Genomic DNA, 19,126 nt, shown 5'->3' with positions numbered 1-19,126 from the left:
ATTTCACTCAGTATGTTTCCTTCAAAATTTTAGTCTATGTATATTTGTCACATTTTCAGCATGTATTATTTTCACACACATTTCCCTGAATCTTCATCTTGTCTTACTTTAATCTTTTCAAACCTGTAAATTATATTTGCATAACACTTAATTATTTTAAGGATGTTGTTTATTTAGCCTATCAATTTGAGTTTTCTGAGAAAATCAAATATCTGACATAACTGTGATGATTATGCTGATAAAAGTTAAATCCCAGAGCCAGGTCACCCACAAGCCAACCTGAAATTCGATGCGCATAAATAAGATAAATGATTTTTCTGGTGAAGAACCACACAACACCCAAACTCACTGCCATCTGATCGTATGGCCTCATAAAACCCAAACCAAACTCACTGACATTGAGTAGATTCTGACTCAGAGTGAGTAGTGGGTTATAGGTGAACTGTAAACGGCCAAGTCAACTGCTCAAAGCCACAGAATGATGAGCTTTCTACTCCTGTAAAGATTTACAGGCTCAGAAACGGCACAGGGACAGCCTATTTTGCGCTATAGGATCCCTATGAATCAGAATCTGACTCATAGAACAGGAAAATGAAAGCCTTTTAGCTAGCCCAGTGGTTCTCAACCTTCCTAATGCTGCGACCCTTTCATACAGTTCCTCACATTGTGGTGATCCCCCATCCATAAAATTACTTTCATTGCTACTTCATAACTGTAATTTTGCTGTTATGAATTGGGCGACCCCTGTGAAAGGGTCTTTCGACCTCCAATTGAGTCTCGACCCACAGGTTGAGAATCACTGAGCTAGCCCCACCTGGGAAGACAAGGAAGGCAGGTCTGGAAAGCATTGAACTGCTAACCACAAGCTTGGCTGCTCTGAGGAAGATGTTCCTATAAAGATTTACAGCTTCCCAATTGCGACAAATCAGAATCGTATCAGGCAGTGGGTTTTTTGTGTTTTCCTGGGAAGGCCAATTATCTAGCTAGCAAAAAGGCATGGGACTTGGAAAAAGGAGGCTGAGGACGAAGTCCATGCTATGCTCTGCGGCTTTGCTAGGTTTCTGGAGTGGGTACTGCCGCGTTTGTTGGCTTCGCACGATGAAAGAGTTCACTCCGAAGCTCGTTTTGTAATCCATGTGGGTTTTATGAAGGACGGGGCAGTTCTCACAACTGGGAACGAGCACGCACACATGTGGAACTCGGGGGGTGGGGGATCGCAGCGACCAGTGGTCAGGAGGCAGGGTAGAAGGACTGTGGGCCCCGAGTAGGTGCATATGGGCCCCAAGCAGGCCCGGAGTGGGCACACCCAGGCGGCAAGTGTGTGCCCCCACACTCCGCCCAGCCACTGCCCAGGAGCAGGGCAAAAAGAGAATAAGAGACTGGCCTTCCCACAGCCAGAATCTTTATTTTATTTATAGCCAGCGTATTTCGAGCCTGGCTGGGGAGGCGTGATTAATGGTATTGGTTGACCTCATTGGCTGGCTGAAGCCCACCTGGGAGATGGCCTAGTTTGGCCACGCAGGTGTACCTCGCACCTGGCTGTGGGCTTGGGAAGTCGCATGCTCAGTTTGGGGTCTTCTTAGGTGTCTAAGGGTTGTCTAATTTCTTTCCAACCTCCTGTAGTACGGCGGCCTTTGCAGGCATGAGAGGGACAGCCCCCTGTCCCTAAACTAGCTACCTGACGGCTTTAAATATTTCCTCAATCCCTGCAGCGTTGATTCCTAGAGAAACGGAGACCACACCCGCACCAGCCTCAACTCCAGAGCTCCTTCCGGCCTCAGAGCTGTTGGACTGCACCTTTGCTCTGAAGTCAGCTCTGCCCTTCTGCTGCCGGTGTGGACCCTGCCCCTGCCCGCCCGCTGGGCCGGCCAGATTGGTGGCTTGGGGGCTTCCCCAGTGCCCCTCCCTGGACGGCTGGGATTTTGCAACACCTGGAGGCTGCTTGGGCCGGGCTTGGCTCACCTGTAAAGCAGGGCTAGGAGGGGCTCGCCTGGGGCCCCATGCCCGTCTTCCTAGGCCACCTCTAAATCCCCTGGTCCTACCCCTCCTTTCCCTCCTCATTTGTCACTGAGTCTCCTCTATCTCCTCCTTCACTAGGGCCCGCTTCCGTTTGGTAGCCGGGTTCCCGGGTTGGCCCCCCTCTCCCCCCTACACACACTCCCAGGCCCTGCACGTGTTCGGGAGGCTCGGAAGTGCTCACTAAGGAACGGAGAAGGAGCTGCAGGAAGAGACGGAGCCGTCTTCCCGAGCTGGCCGGCCATTGGGTGCTCGCCAGGCCGCCGTTCGGGGCGGGGCCTGGGGCCGAGGGGCGGGGCTTGGAGGCGTCGGCGGAGCGCGGCCCAGGCCTTGCCCAGCAGAGCAACTCCGGCCGCCGGGGCCACGGGCTTCCGTCTCCCTGCCGCCGCTGGGGGGCGCCCGCGGCGCCGCGGCCCCGTTCGCGAGGCGCCGCCCGCCCGCGTTGGGCGGCTGGAGCCGCAACTCCGGGTGCGGGCTTAGTCGTCCCCTCTGCCGCCGCCGCCGCCGCCGCTGCCGCCGCCGCCGCCGCCTGGGTTCGGGCTCGCTCGTCCCCGCGCTCGCGCTCTCGGGCCGCCGGCGACTCCCGGCTGGGCCGCCACCGCGGCGCAGTGAGTGGGGCGGGCACGGGGCCTGAGGGGCTGGGGTTCGGGCGGGCCCGGCGTCAGGGGAACCCCGCGCCGAGCCGCGGGCGAGCGGGGCTGGGGCACCCGGAGCCCGGTGGAGGCGGGCCGCGCTCCCTGGGGCCGGCGGGAGCCCTCGGCGGGGCTGCCCGCGGTCGAGCGGCCGGGCCTGGCCGGGCGGGGACGCGCGCTCGCTGCGGGCCCGGCTCCACTGCGCGCTCCTCCCCGGAGGTCCGCGTCCCGCGCTGGGTCCCGAGCATCTCCTGCTCCACGTCGGGGCCGGGTGGGGACTCGCGTGCTGGGCGGGCTCGGGCTGGCTATTTTGGGGGGAGGTGGCGCCCATTAACTGCTGCCTGCCCCAGTTGCCCACACACGGCCGGGCTCCGACCGGCTGGGCTCCGACCCGCCGGAGGCAATTTTCTGCCTGGAGGAGACCCCCAGATGTGCAGCCGAGCGCTCTCCCCTCAGCTTTGCGTGGGCCAGGCATTTGGAAAGGCTGCCTGTCATTGGTGATCGATGGCCGTGGTGATCGGCAGCCCCTGAAGCACCTGCTGAACTCACGGCCGTGGGGCGGGGGCCGTGTCTGGGGGGGGGGAAGGGGGAAAGCGGAACGTGACAGATCCTATTTAGATATCCCACTTATGTTTCTGTTGAAGCTACCGTTTCTAACACAGTTCTAGGAGTTTGTGATGGAAGAGCATTGGGCTGAGCTAGACTTTCCTGTCCCCCGCCGCCCCCCCTGCATATTCCGCCCGCCCCCTACCCTCCCGTCACAAATTGCACGACCCGACCCCAGCGATCCTGTGATAGGGGGAAAAAAGCATAGGGGACATAATTTAACACAGACCTGAGCCCAGCATTTGAGAGGTTTCCAAACGTGTAGCTCAGCAAAGGAAAGCCGTCCTTCCTGCAGTCAGGGGGGCAGGTTGGAGGAACTTGCAGCCACCAGTAGGGCATTTTGTGCAGTCACAGAGCTAGCTAGGGTCCCAGTGGTCGTGCTCGCCGCAGGTGCCATTCCTAAGGTGTGTGCGACTGGAATGTTCGTGAATTAGCGTTGCACCGAAGCATGAGTGCAGAAAGAACCCCTAGGGTGGTTCCGTGTGTCATGTCTCCTGCACCTTTTGGACTTGGCCAGTTGGGTGTATGTAGAGTGGAATACATGGCTGTATTTGGTTCCACCCTGGAGCGAATCCTGAGTCATGCTTGAGACGTCCCTGCTGTGGTCCAGAGCGCAGATGGCTGGTGGTCTCTGGAAAATGGCTCGCCTCTCCTGGGGAGTTCGCTTTCCTGGCACTCTGGAGGGGAGAGAAGGAGCTAGCTGAGATGGAAAGCCTACATTAAGGAGCAGTTTTCCTCCATGTTTGTTCTGTCTCCATGTAAATGCCCTGAATGACTCGTGTTCACGTAAACCAAAAGCAAAAGCAAGCTTTCAAACTCCCTTGCCATCGAGTTGATTCAGACTCATAGCGACCCGATAGGACTGGGTAAAACTGCCCCTGCTGTTTTCTGAGACTGCCTCAACCATCGTGGGTTCCAACTGCTGACCTTGTGGTTAGCAGTTCTCACTATGCCTTCAGGATTCTCTGGTGTTCACACACACTTTTATCAGTTTACTGCTGAACATTAGTTTATACTACTGTTGATGCATTTGTATATTTGCCAGTGTGCCTGCAGCTGTGTGTTCATGATCTCACTTATTTTCTCCATTTCCCCAAAGGAGAAGGTGGAAGAATAGAATGACTGACCATGCAAACCCTCCAAGCCAAACTCACAGCCGTGGAGTTGATTCGGACTTAGGGCTACTACCCTATATGTAGGACAAGGTAGAACTGCACCAGTCAGTTTCAGGGACTATAATCCTTTGCAGGAGTGGAAAGCCTCATCTTTCTCCCTTGGAGTGGCTGGTGGTTTTGAGCTGCTGACCTTGCAGTAGTAACGCAACGTAAGACACTATGCCACCAGGACTCCTGATTTCCCTCTCAGGTCATGCAGTTATTAAGGGAGTAGAATTGCAATACAGACCCTACCTGGTAAATCCAGCTCTCCTCCCGTGCCTTCCCTGCCGGCTAATGCTACTCTTGATGTTTGTCTCCTAGTAGGTCAGTTTTTGCCTTTGAGGCTATTCCTCATCCAGCCTCCTTCCTTTTCAGAAGCTGCTGTTATCCTGGTTTTCTCTCACAGAAACTGAACTAGGGAATCTTATGAGGATGATTTTGTGCCTGGGGTCACTCAGCTACTTAGCACTCAGGCCACTTTTGTAACCCAGAGCTTGCTTCTAGAGCAGGGTCAGCAAACCGCAGCCCTGGAACCATATGCGGCTCTTTTGGCTCTGAAGTAAAGTTAAGCATAAAAATAGAGGAAAGTATAATTTAAAGGACATCATTCAGATAATGGTGATTTCATTTGTTTGTAAAAATGTATTTATGGCCCTTGAAAAAATGTTAAATTGTTGTGAAGGATAGGACTGTCTCTTCCTTCTCAGAAGTTTGCTGATCCCTGTCCCAGAACACAGGGTTGAGGGAGGGGAAAGAGAAATTCAGTGTGTGTCTGTGGGGGCTGGGGGTGGGGGAACAGGGACCTCCGTTTCTGCAGTGGTCTGGTGAAGGAGAACTTAACCCTGTAATCACGGTCTGCGTGTGCCAGCCTGTGTGCGAATGCGAACCCCAAAGACTCCTTTAGATGTCTCTGAACTAGTGACTGTAAAGAGTATTTCACTTTCAAACTCCCACGTTTTAAGAACAGAGAAGCTCCCTACAAAGGTAATTTTGAGGTAGTGTTTTTACGTGGCGAGAATTTGAGCCTGCGATTCTGAGTGCCGGACCTCAGGGTTTCCCTAGAAAGACATTTCCAAGGGCTCCTTGAAAACTCCAGGAGAGGCAGTCGCGAGGGGTTCTTGTCATCACTGATTCGGGCTTGCCGGTTTGCCTTGCAAGTAGGGCGGCTCCATAGGAATAGGCCTCTTGCTACAGGGATTCTCAGGGTTAGTCCATAGCACAAGTGATGGTTGGGCTCAATGGGTTCTTCATAATCATAAAGCCAATAATCACAATTTTGCCACAACGAGGAGACTGGCTGCTAGGGGTTCTTAGGTTGTTGTCTGACTTGCTTATGGTTGAATTGTGCAGTTCTTCAACTTTGCTACTTTAGACAGTTCTCCATGAGCCCTGTAAGCGTTCTTCAGTGTGAGTTTTCCTTAATTACCTGTTCACATGACTGCCAGAATTTACACGTTAGCTGTAATTAACCTTTGGAGCTTAAACTTGGGTGCCTCTGTCTAGCCCTCAGGAAAGTTGCTTGCACAGCATTTTTACGTGTGCCACAGGTCAGAATTGTAGGTGAAGTGCTTTTTCAGAGTCAGAAGCCTTTCTGTGAGCTTCATGATCATGTTCAAATGACCGCTAGTACTGACTCACTCTGAAGGGCTTTTTCCCCCTTTCCATCGTCACCTTGTAATTTCCATTCCTGGCGGGTTTCCGAAATGGTAAGTAAGGTTTTCTTTACCATCATCAAACAGGCCCACTTGATGCCCACTTCAAGATCCTCCTTCTGTTGCCTGGTTGGCACTCAACTTCTCATTAAGCCCTCCATTGGAGACTGTGCCAGGAGGGAGAGAAGATGAAAAGCAAATGAATCATTTTCTAATTGTTAGCAGCTCTGGGAAGTGATTTGATAGAAAAGATAGAAGCTCTTGTTGTCTTTCACTCATCCGGTTGCCGCTGAGCTGTTCCCAAACGTTACCAATTCAGAGGCTGATAGCTTTGGGCCAACCAGAATGCTTTAAAAACATTTTTTTTTTTTCAGAATGCTTTCTACCACGTCTTTGTTTTTGATTCTTTGGTTGGTTTGTTTCTGAACACACTCTGATATTCAGAAGTCAGAAATTGAAATAAAATACAAAGCAATCAGTACTATTTTTTCCTCTTAAGGGTCTTTAATGTGTGTGTGTGTGTGTGTATGTGTATATATATTACAGTTTGTTATCATTTGAAGTCTCTTAAGAGTAACTCGGCTCCATTTTATTTTGAAATGCTTTACACACTTAGAGGGTGGCTTTCGGGGGCTTTTTAAGAAACATGGACTTACACAGACTACGTAACTGCCTTCCTGAATTATTAAGGTTGAGGTTTCATTACATCCTTTTTCCGGAACCTTGCCTTTTACTGTAGAGCAGATTTAGGGGCATCATCTAATTTTCTTTTTATGACTGCTCAAGAAGTCATCTTTTGATTTAGCAGTAAAAAAAGAAAGGCAAAAGGAAAGATTAATAGTGGACAGGATCTATTTTTCCCCTCCCTCTGGTCTCCCAGTTCCCATTTAACTCATCAGCTGTTAACCGGTGGGTGTTTTTTATGTCACTTAAGGCAGGCAGCAGCCATGCAACACGGTAGTGAGTAGGTTCCTGCCATTTCTTTGCTTTGGGGAAATGCTTTTGTTTTTTTTAATCATTTTATTGGGAGCTCTTACAGATATTATAACATAGTTCAAGCATAATTGTATAGTTTCTGCCACGTCAGTTTCAAAACGGATTTTCTTCCATTACTCTTTTAAATCAGCTCCCTTTTACCCCTTCCCTTCTTACCCCCAGGAACCCTTATTATCATATTTATATATATGTATGTCGTAGCTTGCACCATCCAATCCTACAATTCTGTTAGTCATTCCTCTTGAATGGGGTTATACAGTCATTATTGCTATCACTTCCCCTTTACCCCCTCTCTCCCTCTACCCTCTGGGACCATTACTCCCATTACTGCTTCTGAAGGGTTATCTAGCTTGGATTTTATGCATCTAACAATCTTAATTACACAAATGAACATTTGTAGGTCTAATAAGATTAATGAGGTAAAACCAAGCCCATAATAGTTGGGGGAGGAAATATTAAAGCACTAGAGGATAGTTATGTGTTTCATCAGTGCTATACTACTTCTTGGATGTATCATCCCTTCCATGTGGCCCTTCTGTGAGGGACTGTCCGATTATCTTACAGGTGGGTTTTAGGTCTCCACTTTATCTAGGTGCCTTCACGTCCATTTGATTGCTTCTTTTTGAACTTCTGATACCTATTCCCATTGACACCTGCTTCTTCCATGTGGGCTTTGTTGCTTCCCTGCTAGATGGCCATTTGTTTACCTTCAAGCCTTTAAGACCCCAGACGCTCTTATCTTTTAATAGCCAGGCATCATCAGCATTCTTCACATTTGCTTATGCACACATTTAATCTTCGGTGATAGTGTCGGGAAGGTGAGTGTCATACACTGCCACATTATTGAAACCAACCGTTCTTGTACTGAGGTAAGATTTAAGCAGAGGCCCCAAATCCATCTGCTTCCTTAGCATATTTACATAAATATATATACATAGGCAAATATACCTGTTTTTATATATGTATATAATTACATATGTACATATCTATACTTATACCTATTTATATAATTTTTACTATATTCTTTTTTCTTTCCTTCTACCTCACTATCATATTTACCTAGCATTAACCATTCCTCTCAGATACATTTCGATTGATCACATACAACCAGGAATGCTACACCTTCTAACCATCAATTTTAGATCTCTTGCTGTTCCCCTGTCCCTGTCATTATTGGCTCACTGCTCCCCTCCCTCTACCTCTTCCCCTAAACCAATGGTCCCGTTGCTGTCTCCTCAGGATTGCTTAGTCTACCCTTGATCTTAGCCAAAAGGCCGAGAAGTGATGCTTACCCTACCTGTTCCAAGTCTAACTGTTGTCCTGCCCCAGAGTAGAGGAGAATCTCTCTGTTAAATAGCGAATAGGCCCTGCTAAAATCTTCAGTCTAATCCCCCTTTCTTTCTGGGTTCCATATCCCAGGACCAGCTTACCTAACAGCACGTATACTCTTTGCCTTTTAGTCTGCAGCATTTGTGACCAAGGGGTGCGCCTTCTATAAGACCCCGTTGCACTTCCTGCAGTCAAGGATGGAGCAGTCTAGTGCCACCACCCCACCCCACCCCACCCTATTATACCTTTAGACTTTCATTGTGGCCCCGTTGTGAATGTCCCCTAACCAGTTCAGATGAGGTGCCAAGTGCTACCCCGCAAGCCAGAAGTCCACAATTGGGATTCCTCAGGGATTTTGTGGCTTTGCTCCCATTGTTGGTCTGTTGCACTCCCTTCTTGGTTTGCCCCGCGTGGGTGGGTCAGGCCAGCCGCACTCCCAGAACCTCACCTTCAGTGCTTTCCTCTGCAGTGCTGTTATCCAGGGGAGGACATCATGTCGATCTGAGGCCTGGCCCTGCATTCCTGTCTGTGAACGAGCTGCTCTGAGCAGGAACGTAGGCTTCAAGGATTGGCTCACCGGAATGTAGTCTACTCTCTATCTGCCTCTTCTGTGGGGACATAAACAGTACCCTCTCCTTGGGTGGATTAGTGCCCCAGTCCCCCATTGCCGTTTATTTTTCTTTTTTCATTCCCCACCTCTCTATGGGCCGTAAAGGCATATGGGAGGATGTGTGTATGGGGAAGATGTCTTTCAGCATCGGTGTTATCTGCATCTTTTTTCTTTTTCTTTTGATTGGGTTGGGTCTGGCTCTTGCCAGAGTGTCTGGCCCTCAGCCTGGGGACTGTACGATAATGTGCATTTTCGCCTATGTCCATTCTGCTGTTTGAACTTATCTCAGTGGGCTCATGCTGTACTTGTCCTTTTGTACGTGGTTAACTTCACTCAGCATAATACACTTCAATTCTTTCCAACAAGATGAGGTGTTTCATCTTGTCATCATTTTTTAGGGATGCGTAGTACTCCATTGTGTGTATATACCAAAGTTTTAAAATTCATTGATGGACATTTAGGCTGTTCTCAATTCTTTGCCAATGTGAACTATGCAGCTATGTACATGGGAATGCAGGTTTTGGTCATAGCCTGCTTCTATCTTTTGGGTATGTGCCCAGGAGTGGAATTGCTATGTCTTAAGGTACCGTATATACTCGAATATAAGCCGACCCGAGTATAAACTGAGGTACCTAATTATTACCTGGGAAACCAGAAAAACTGATTGACTCGAGTATAAGCCTAGGGTGGGAAATGCAGGATGTGAATTAACACAGAGACCAGAGGGGAGAGATGGAGCGCAGCCACAGACACATCCTTACCAGTTCAGCTGCTGGCGTAAGTGAATCACTAGGGTGCTTCTGTGAATTGGAGCCATCCACGTCATAGGACGGCTCTGATTGGTTAGATGTGAGTAAACAAACATTCAAAACCTGCAGTGTCAGTGGGGCTTTGAATGAATAGTGGAGAAATGGCAATCACCAGCGAGATGTTACACCTTGCTGGGGTACCACTGACCTGTGTATAAGCCGAACCCCAGTTTTTCAGCACGTTTTTTGTGCTGAAGAACTCGACTTATACATGAGTATATACTGTAACTCAATTTCCATTTATCTTAGGTATCACCAAATCACTGCACAGTGACTATGTATTTACAAGATCACCAGTAGTGAATGAGAGTTCCTGTCTCACCACACCCCTGCCAGCATTTGTTGCTCTGTTGGTTTTTAATTGAGCCATCCTTATGGGTGTTAGGTGGTCTCTCATAATTATTTTGCATTTCCTGATGACCAGTGATCAGGAACATTTTCTCATGTGTTTTGTGTTTTGGCTATTCAGGTTTCCTCCTTTGTGAATCGTCTGTTCAGGTCTTTTGCCCACCTCCGTGGGCTATTCATTTTTTTTCTTGTAAGGTTGCAGGATTTTGTAGATTTTAGTAATAAGATTTTTGATAAGTCACTACTAAAATATCTTTCCCCAGTCTGTGAACTCTTGCTTATTAAACTCTTGATGAAGTCGTTTGAGGCACACAAGTGTTTGGTTTAAAAAAAATTATTTTATTGGGGGCTCGTACAACTCTTATCACAATTCATCTATCCATCGTGTCAAGCACATCTGTACATCTGTTGCCATCATCATTCTCAAAACATTTGCTTTCTACTTGAGCCCTTGGTATCGGCTCCTCATTTTCCTCCTCCTTCCCTGCTCCCCCCTCCCTCATGAACCTTTGTTAATTTATAAATTATTATTATTTTGTCATATCTTACACTGCCTGACATCTCCCTTCACCCATTTCTCTGTTTTCAGTCCCCAAGAGAGGAGGCCATATGCAGATCCTTGTAATCCTTTCCCCCCTTCTACCCTACTTTCGCTCCACCCTCCCGGTATCGCCCTCTCGTCACTGGTTCTGAGGGCTTATCTATCTTGGATTCCCTATGTTTCCAGTTCCTACCTGTACCAGTGTACATCTTCTGGTCCAGCCTGATTTGTAAGGTAGAATTGGTATCATGCTAGTAGGGGGGAGGAAGCATTTAAGAACTAGAGGGGGGAAAATGAGCTGATACCAAGCGCTTAAGTGGAGAGCAAATATTTTGAGAATGATGAGGGCAACGCATGTACAAATATGCTTGACACAATTGATGTATGCATGAATTGTGATAAGAGTTGTATGAGCCCCCAGTAAAATGATTTAAAAAAAAAAAGAACTACAGGAGAGTTGTATATTTCATCATTGCTATGCTGCACCCTGACTGGCTCATCTCCTCCTCATGACTCTTCTGCAAAGGGATGTCCAATTGCCCACAGATAGGCTTTGGATCCCCAATCTGCATTCCCCCTCGTTCACAATGATAGGATTTTTTTTCCCTTGATGCCTGATACCTGATCCCTGCGACACCTCGTGATCACAGTCTGGTGTGTCCCGCATGTCTGTTTTCTCTTCCTCTGGGTGTATCTCCTTCATTATTACTCATAGTCCATGTAGTCCCTGCCATTGTTTTCACTGATGATCCTGATAGTTTGGGGTTTTACTGCTAGGTCTGTGATCCACCTCGAATTTATCCTTGTGTGTGGGGCGAGGTAAAGGAGCATTGGGGAAATTTTTATAAGCCTGTACTCACACAGACCAAGTTTGTGAATTTGTAAATACAGCAACCCCCTTGCTAGGGTGGATAGGTATTGAGAGCTGACTGTCTCTCTTACCATGTCTCTCGTTGCTGTTGTCCAGTTTGAATCATAGTGACCCCAAAAGATAGGGCAGAACCAAGTGTCCCTTTGGGTTTCAGAGATTGTAACTCTTTACAGAAGTAGGAAGTTTTGTCTTTCTCCCTTGAGAGGTGGCTGTAGGAAAGCTAAAGTTGACCCTTTCAACTTAATGTTTTTTAGATTCTGGTCTTTTGGATTCTACCCTTAGAGAGAATTTACAGAAAGATCTAGACTATGCGTCAGAAAACCCAAATTCGTATTTGCTCATTTTCAGCCGCGGGGCCTTGGGTACTTCATCTGTTCTGTTTCTTAGGAATCCGAGCTCATGCTCTGGCTTACCCTACCACAGCTGTTGTGGTGGGAAAAGCTTTCACGCCCCTGCCTGTACTTAGGTTGTTTCTTCATTCAGAATCCCTTCTCAGGTTGTCTTCTGAATGAGCTGTGTTCCCACTGGCCCTCCTCCCCCAGCTTTCTTATTTAGAATCTTCTTTTTCTTCTAACAGGCTTCTGTTGGTCTATGGATTATACAAACCACAGACCCACTGCTGTCGGGTTGACACCTACGCATAGCTACCCCTTAGGACAAAGTAGAACTGCCCCGTGGAGCTTGTAAGGCAGGGTGTGGCACCTTTCTCCCGAGGAGGGCCTGGTGGGTTTGAACTGTCTCCTTCCTGCTTCGCAGCCAAGGGATAACCACGATGTCATCAGGACTCCTATCATTTCAAAAACCAACCCAACCCACTGCCCTTGAGTTGACTCGACTCACAGCGACCATCTGGGGCAAAGCGCAACTGCCCCAGGTGGTCTCTGAGACTGTCAGTCTTTAGATGAGCAGACAGCCTCATCTTTCCCTCGTGGTGGGTGCCAACTGCTGACCTCACAGTTAGCAGCCCTCACTTAATCCACTCCAGCAGGGCTCTGTTGATAGCGCTCTTGAATTCTGTTCTGTACTTCCATGGTTACACGTTGTCTTTTTCCATGGACTTGGAGCTCCATGAAGGCAAGAATTGCCCATCTAATGTGCACCCAGGTTGCTCAGAGGCTCCCCACCCCTTGGTCTACAATGTTGGCTGAAACGAATTATTTTCAAGGCTATCTGGAGCGACTATTTTAGATGATGGGAGGAAGTCAGAGATGAACGGTTTACCAGAACTGTAGATCTGGTTCATCATGATCACTGAATTAGATCTTTGCAAGACAAATCGGTTCCGCCTGTTTCTTTAGGCTTTACTTCCAGGGATGTTTGTGAAGCCAGGCGGAGGAAGATGAGGTTATGGCAACAGCCCCGGGGTTGACATTTGTTCCATTTCTCATGCGAGAGCATGTAGAGACCGATCCATAGCCAGTTGCTGAGTGTGGAGAATAAACACCGACCTCCTTGTTGTAGTCCACTGGTCCACATTTTAGCTTGTTTGCTTTGAAAAATTTGCAAGGTAGAGAAATAGATGCTTCAGGCTCTGATTTCAGCTCCTGCTGTGCTATGCAAATGTTCCCTACATGCCTGAGTGACCTTTTGAGAAAGAGCCTTTGTGATCTTCCATAGCCGGGCCTGTTCTGGGAATTCTGTGCCAGATTCCTCTCAAAGTGGGAAAACTAGAGCTGCTTTTCCTGGACAAATACCGAGGAGAAGTCCATGCTGCTGTGCTGCCTCTCGCCAGAGCTTTTGAAATTTACCCTGCAGTTCGCTTTGCACGTTGATTGGGGAGCTGAAGTGCGTGAGAAAGGAACTGACTAAAGCAATTCAGTAGCTGGGAAATTGTTTGCTTAAGTGCTTTTGAGTTGCCGATAAAAATAAATTCAAACTGGCACCATTTGGATCTGGGTGTTTATCAATGTCTTGAGGCTGGCGCGGCGCTCGCTCCGTAAAATGCTAGCTGAGGAGGGACTCTCAACCGGATTTAGAGTTCTTAGCCCTAAATTGTGCTCTGATGATTTGGCACTGAAAGTGTGTTTTGACGATTGTACAACGCGAGATGCATTGTTATCTGAAAGTTGTTTGTTTTTCATGTGTTTGAATTATTGTGCAAAGGTGAAACACATCATTATTTAAAAGTATACGTGCTCTTTCTGTGGTATTAAACGCCCTATTTTGATGTATTCTTCTTGGAAAGTGAGTGATTTTTTAATGTCTTTACTTAGACTCCTAAATTTGGAGGGCTGAAATAGTAATGAAAACTTTCCCTTTCTCTTACATGACCTTTTTGAAAAGGACCAGGTTGTACAAATGATCATATTCTATATAAATCCTAAAAACGGTATTTTAAGAGAAGATAGGTAGGATTTGAACGGCTAGCTTATTTCCTGGGTACTTCCTTTTCTTCTAAGGAGCATTGGTGGGGTTGAGCTGCTAGCCATACGTTAGCGGTTCAAATCCATCCACCGATTCTCAAGAGACCCATGAAGCCATCTGCTCCCAAAAGATTGACAGTCTCAGAAACCCAAAGGGGCAGTTCCATAAGGCTGCTACGAATCAGAATAGACTCAGTGGCAGTGGGTTTAGTTCCCCTCACCTCTAACTACAGGATCGTTCTTGGTCTTTGTAAAGACTGCCAATCTGTAGGTAGATAGGAGGTCCTTCCCCAAATGGAATCTCTGCTAGTGTAAAATTTAGTTGAGCAAAGAGAAGTGTATTGTCTTGGCATTTAGCTTGCTCTCTGGGGTGGGAGAAAACCTTTCTGCTTTTATTTTCATCATTCTATCCGTGATCACGTGTCTATTTTTCTCCTCCCGAAGCTCTCCTGGAACTTGGGCTCCCAGAGACGCAGTGCTGGAGCAGATGGATAATGGAGACTGGGGCTATATGGTGAGTCCCTGGAGCAGATGTGCTTTGAAGGCTCTGTGTATCTTCTTTCTATTTACCTATCTGAGGTGTCAATAATTGAAATGAAAGTGATAAATTTTAATAATCTCACTTGCTTCTTTTTTTTTTGGTAACTGGCATTTTAGTGGTTGTTTTGAGATCAGTACAGACATTATGAACAATTTCCCCCCACAATTCTTAAATGCATGTACCAAAATCCTAAAATGGCATATAGATAACAATTTGTTTCTAAATTCCAATGACTTTCCAGCTTTAAATTTGGAGGGAAATTTTTAAAAAGAAGTTATTAAGTACCATTATCTTCAAATGTCGATAAGCTGTTACATCTTAAGTCCCACTTATTCACAGTTTAATATCCGGCATACTACACACTCAAATGTTCAGCCCTTCACAGCACATGACAAAGTGATCGTGAAAGCCGGACGACATGACCAAAGGTGTTACAGAACGCACACAGTTCCGACAAGAAACCCAGGATGACAGGATGGGTTTCAGACACAACTCTATTTAAAAAGAAAAACATGGAAACAAAATGTTAGATGTTCAGGTCGTCCAAATGCACATGGCAGTGACTTCAACTTACCATTAAGTATGTTTTGTATTAGGGCTACAAAAACTCTCCCCCATCCCATGGAATATAGGCTGACTCCCAAGACAGTCAGCTCTTCCCACAATTTAACATCCCACTATATTCTGGTTGTACCAAAAAATAAACAACCAGTAAATGATTTCACGTCTTAACAAATAAGCATTTATACTTTAAAAAAATGGGACAGTGGGATTTCCTCCGCCTTAAAAATGTTTCTAGAGCTACTAAAAACTTGCCTTACAAAATAGTTGATTAAAAAATATTCCTCTGGATTGTACAAAAGGGAGCTAGATAACAGGGCCCACTGATGAGGCATGGTATACACATTAACCAGACTTGGCTTCTCTCTCTGCTTCTTCTTCAGAGGCTGGACTCTCCTCGTATTCCGTTTCTGCATTTTCGGCAGGTACATCTTTATTTGGTTATTTACCTTGGTCAGCTACTTACTTCAGCCTGTTTTCCCTTTGCTTCGCTTTCCCTTTTGGCTTGCACTTTTCTTGTCCAAAGAGTTCTCCTTTCCTGCTGCCTTTCTGGCTTCGTCTCCACGTCTGCGGGCGCAGGTTTCACGGACAGTCTCGCTGATCTCCTCCTTCACCGCCCTTTTGGCCGAGCAGACCCCCGGTCCCCCCCCTCCCCGGGTCCGGAATAGGTGAGGAGGGTAGTCAATGGACCATGGCGCCCTGCCCTTGGCTGTATGTAGCTCCCACCCCTTCCCACCGTTTTTTGGGGCTCTGAACCCTTGTTTATTTTGCTGCTTTGGGGTGCCTTTTGGGGGGTGTATTTATTGAAACATCATCTAAATTCACCAGATAGTTTTTTTATAACCCTTTATTTGAGAGAGGAGAGTTTTGGGTCTTTAAAGTGTATTGTTCCTGCAACCTTCCTTCATGGCACACGGACTACTGAAAGGGCCTCGCAGGTGTGGGGATGGAGGTGATCCGCTTGCGAAGAGGCCTCTTGCCTCACTTGCGCTCTGCTGGGTGTTTTCTGTCCTTTTGGAAAGAAATCTTTTCTCTGCCTAGAGCACCTGAGGCTGGTCTGTCTGAGTGGTTTTCCTTAAATGTGACAGTTAAAGAGCAAAAGCAAGGGGTGTCTACCGACAACTCACCATTAAATGCCATGTGTTCACGCCCCATCACTGTCTGCAGTGTTAAAGCTGCTGCTAGCCTTGAGCATCTGATGGGTTTGTAGCTAGATTATATCGACTAAACTGTACATTTTAACTTAGTTTTCAAAAACAGTGTTTCCATCCCGACAACCCCCCTCCACCCCCTTTATTTCAGCTGTAGTAAGTAAACAGAACAAAAGCGCGTGGCATTTTAACCGTCGTTACATGTGCAGGCCCAGGATATTAAATGTGCTCACCGTGTTCAACCACCACCATTCACCATTCCTGAATTTTCCCATCACGCCTGGCAAAGTTTTAATTTTAAAATGAATTTCATAATTTCTCTCCCTTTTTTTTGAGAAGGAAAATTACATTGAAAGTAGCCATATTTCCATCACTTTTATTCTATCTTAGGTTGAACAAAGTCTTTTACTTTAAATCGGAAAAAAACTTACCCGAGCATATTTCTGTTTGGCTTTTCCCTTCCTACAGTAACATGCTCTGACTTGAAAATTCTGTCCATCTTGGGCCTGAAATGAAATGGCTCCGGAAATACCTAGCTCAGATATTTGATATAGTCTTTAAAGAATTGGTTTTATGCTACCCCCTCAATATTGAAAGTGAATATCAATCCCTTTTTCTGGGTGGGTTTATCACTGAAAGGAAGTGACTTCATCACTAGCATCGTAGGGTGTCTAAATACTGCACTGCCGGGAGTAATGCTTTGCTTTGCTCGTTACTGTTGATTTTCTTAATTTGTCAGTTAGGATTGAAAAGCAAATTTCAGATGACTGATCCTTTCCTAACCCTGTTTCAGATGACTGACCCAGTCACCTTAAATGTAGGTGGACACTTGTATACCACGTCTCTCACTACGTTGACCCGCTACCCTGATTCCATGCTTGGCGCTATGTTTGGGGGGGACTTCCCCACTGCTAGAGACCCGCAAGGCAATTACTTCATCGATCGAGATGGACCTCTTTTCCGATACGTCCTCAACTTCTTACGAACTTCAGAGCTGACCTTACCCCTGGATTTTAAGGAATTTGACCTGCTTCGGAAAGAAGCCGATTTTTATCAGATTGAGCCCCTAATCCAGTGTCTCAATGACCCCAAACCTTTGTATCCCGTGGATACGTTTGAAGAGGTTGTGGAGTTATCTAGTACTCGGAAGCTTTCGAAGTATTCCAACCCAGTGGCTGTCATCATAACCCAGTTAACCATCACCACAAAAGTTCACTCCTTACTAGAAGGCATCTCCAACTATTTCACCAAGTGGAATAAGCACATGATGGACACCAGGGACTGCCAGGTCTCCTTCACTTTTGGACCCTGTGATTACCACCAGGAAGTCTCTCTGCGGGTGCACCTCATGGAGTACATTACGAAGCAGGGATTCACGATCCGCAACACCCGAGTGCACCACATGAGCGAGCGGGCCAATGAGAACACAGTGGAGCACAACTGGACTTTCTGCAGGCTGGCCCGAAAGACGGACGACTGAGCACCTCCTGGAGACCAGGGCCAGGAGGTGCCCTTTCCAGCAGGTGGAAGGAGATGGCTTTAAAAAAAAATGACACTGTGGGACTTTTTTTTTTTTTAAGTATTTGTATTTATTTGAAGGCATTGAGGACCAGGAAGGCAGGTCTGTGCATTAGCAGACTCCCCCGCATTCTGTTTCCTCCACACCCGAGTATGCATGTGCCTCTTCCATCTCCAGATAGCTTTTTTATAAAAAGAAGTCTGAAATCAGTATGGTATATAATCTACCCTGTAACAGAGCTTTGTTTTTATTAGCGTGCTACAATGATTTCTGCTTAAATGGCCCCTAACTTAACTAGACAGTTTCAAAACAAAACAAACAAATAAAAATAATGCAGCACGAAAGGATACACAAAAGGATTCCTGATGCCTCCGAGAAAACAAAATCAGGTCATCATGTAGGGTGTCTTAGTTTCCTGAGCAGTGAGCGGTCTGGTCATCTGAAAGGGCAACGGTCCCAGTCGGCTGAAAGTCCTTGTCAAGTACTGCTCTTCGCAGTTAGGACAACTGTTTCTTTCTATGCATATAAATCAAGCAACCAAATATCTGTAGCCATGGCAATGTCTGAATAGAAATATTTATATTGGATTCTGAATACAAAATGTCCCTGTGGTAGAAATCTTACTTTTTAAGCCTGGTGCAGTATATATTTCTCAAGTGTGCGGTCAACCAGGAAAAAGCTAATAAAAAAGTGAACTATGAAAATTAGGTTTGTATGGATTGATTATTGTTATTTAACTGGGGGAAGGTGATTATCTTCATCTAAAATATGCATTTTTTATGCTCCAGTGTGTGCACACTGTCTGTAGCACATTTGTGTTTGATGGAGGTATCTCAGTGGAACCTTGGGATACTTAAGAGTTGATCAGAATTCTACAGTGTCATGTTAGCAGAAAGGAAGTTTCCACTGTTCTGGAGGTTGGAAGTCTAAAGCAGCGTGTGAGAGGGCTACGCTCTGTTCAGGGGAAGAGCCTGCCTGTCTGCTCAGTTTCCGGAGCATTTCTTCTGGTCTTGCCCTTTTCTCAGCCACGCCTCCCATTAGGGCCACTACTCCAGTCTGACCTTTCCTTTCGCTGCTGAAAAACAGGTCACACTCCTAAGTGTAGAGATTAGAAATTCAATATATTTTACTGAGAGGACACAAGTCAACTGTGTTCACTGGCTCTGAAAAGTTATTTTGAGGCTCCACATATAACCAACATCCAGGAACCTGTAGTTATCCCATGCTCATCATCTTGAAGTTCAACTCCCTTAATGTTACTGACAGATGGCTGGGGTTTTAGTAAATCCAGAGACATGAAGATGAGATTATCCTTCAGAAAAGGCGTCTCTCAAATGAGTCGATGGCTGCCCCAAAGACCAGTCAGTTGCTGAGCGAGCTGAGAGGCAATCCAAGTACAATGACGGGGTAAAAACAGGTCTGAA

At 46.7% G+C, this 19,126-nt stretch overlaps 1 protein-coding gene across 2 annotated transcripts; it reads left to right on the top strand.

Annotated features, from left to right (window-relative positions):
- Nucleotides 1-2,400: 2,400 nt before the first annotated feature.
- On the top strand, nt 2,401-18,392 carry KCTD6 (potassium channel tetramerization domain containing 6). Of its 2 annotated transcripts, XM_075549970.1 has the most exons (4): nt 2,401-2,624; nt 14,375-14,444; nt 15,416-15,457; nt 16,977-18,392. In XM_075549970.1, exons 2-4 carry the CDS (start codon nt 14,418-14,420, stop codon nt 17,661-17,663), a joined length of 756 nt encoding a protein of 251 aa, XP_075406085.1. In that variant the 5' UTR covers nt 2,401-2,624; nt 14,375-14,417; the 3' UTR covers nt 17,664-18,392. The 2 variants fall into 2 exon arrangements, with proteins under 2 accessions (XP_075406085.1, XP_075406086.1); XM_075549971.1 differs by lacking the exon at nt 15,416-15,457.
- Nucleotides 18,393-19,126: the final 734 nt, after the last annotated feature.

This window comes from Tenrec ecaudatus, chromosome 5, assembly GCF_050624435.1.
Source record: "Tenrec ecaudatus isolate mTenEca1 chromosome 5, mTenEca1.hap1, whole genome shotgun sequence".
Classification (NCBI taxonomy): domain Eukaryota; kingdom Metazoa; phylum Chordata; class Mammalia; order Afrosoricida; family Tenrecidae; genus Tenrec; species Tenrec ecaudatus.
The sequence above is the reverse complement of the archived record's forward strand: the minus strand, read 5'-3'. Positions and strand labels throughout refer to the sequence as shown.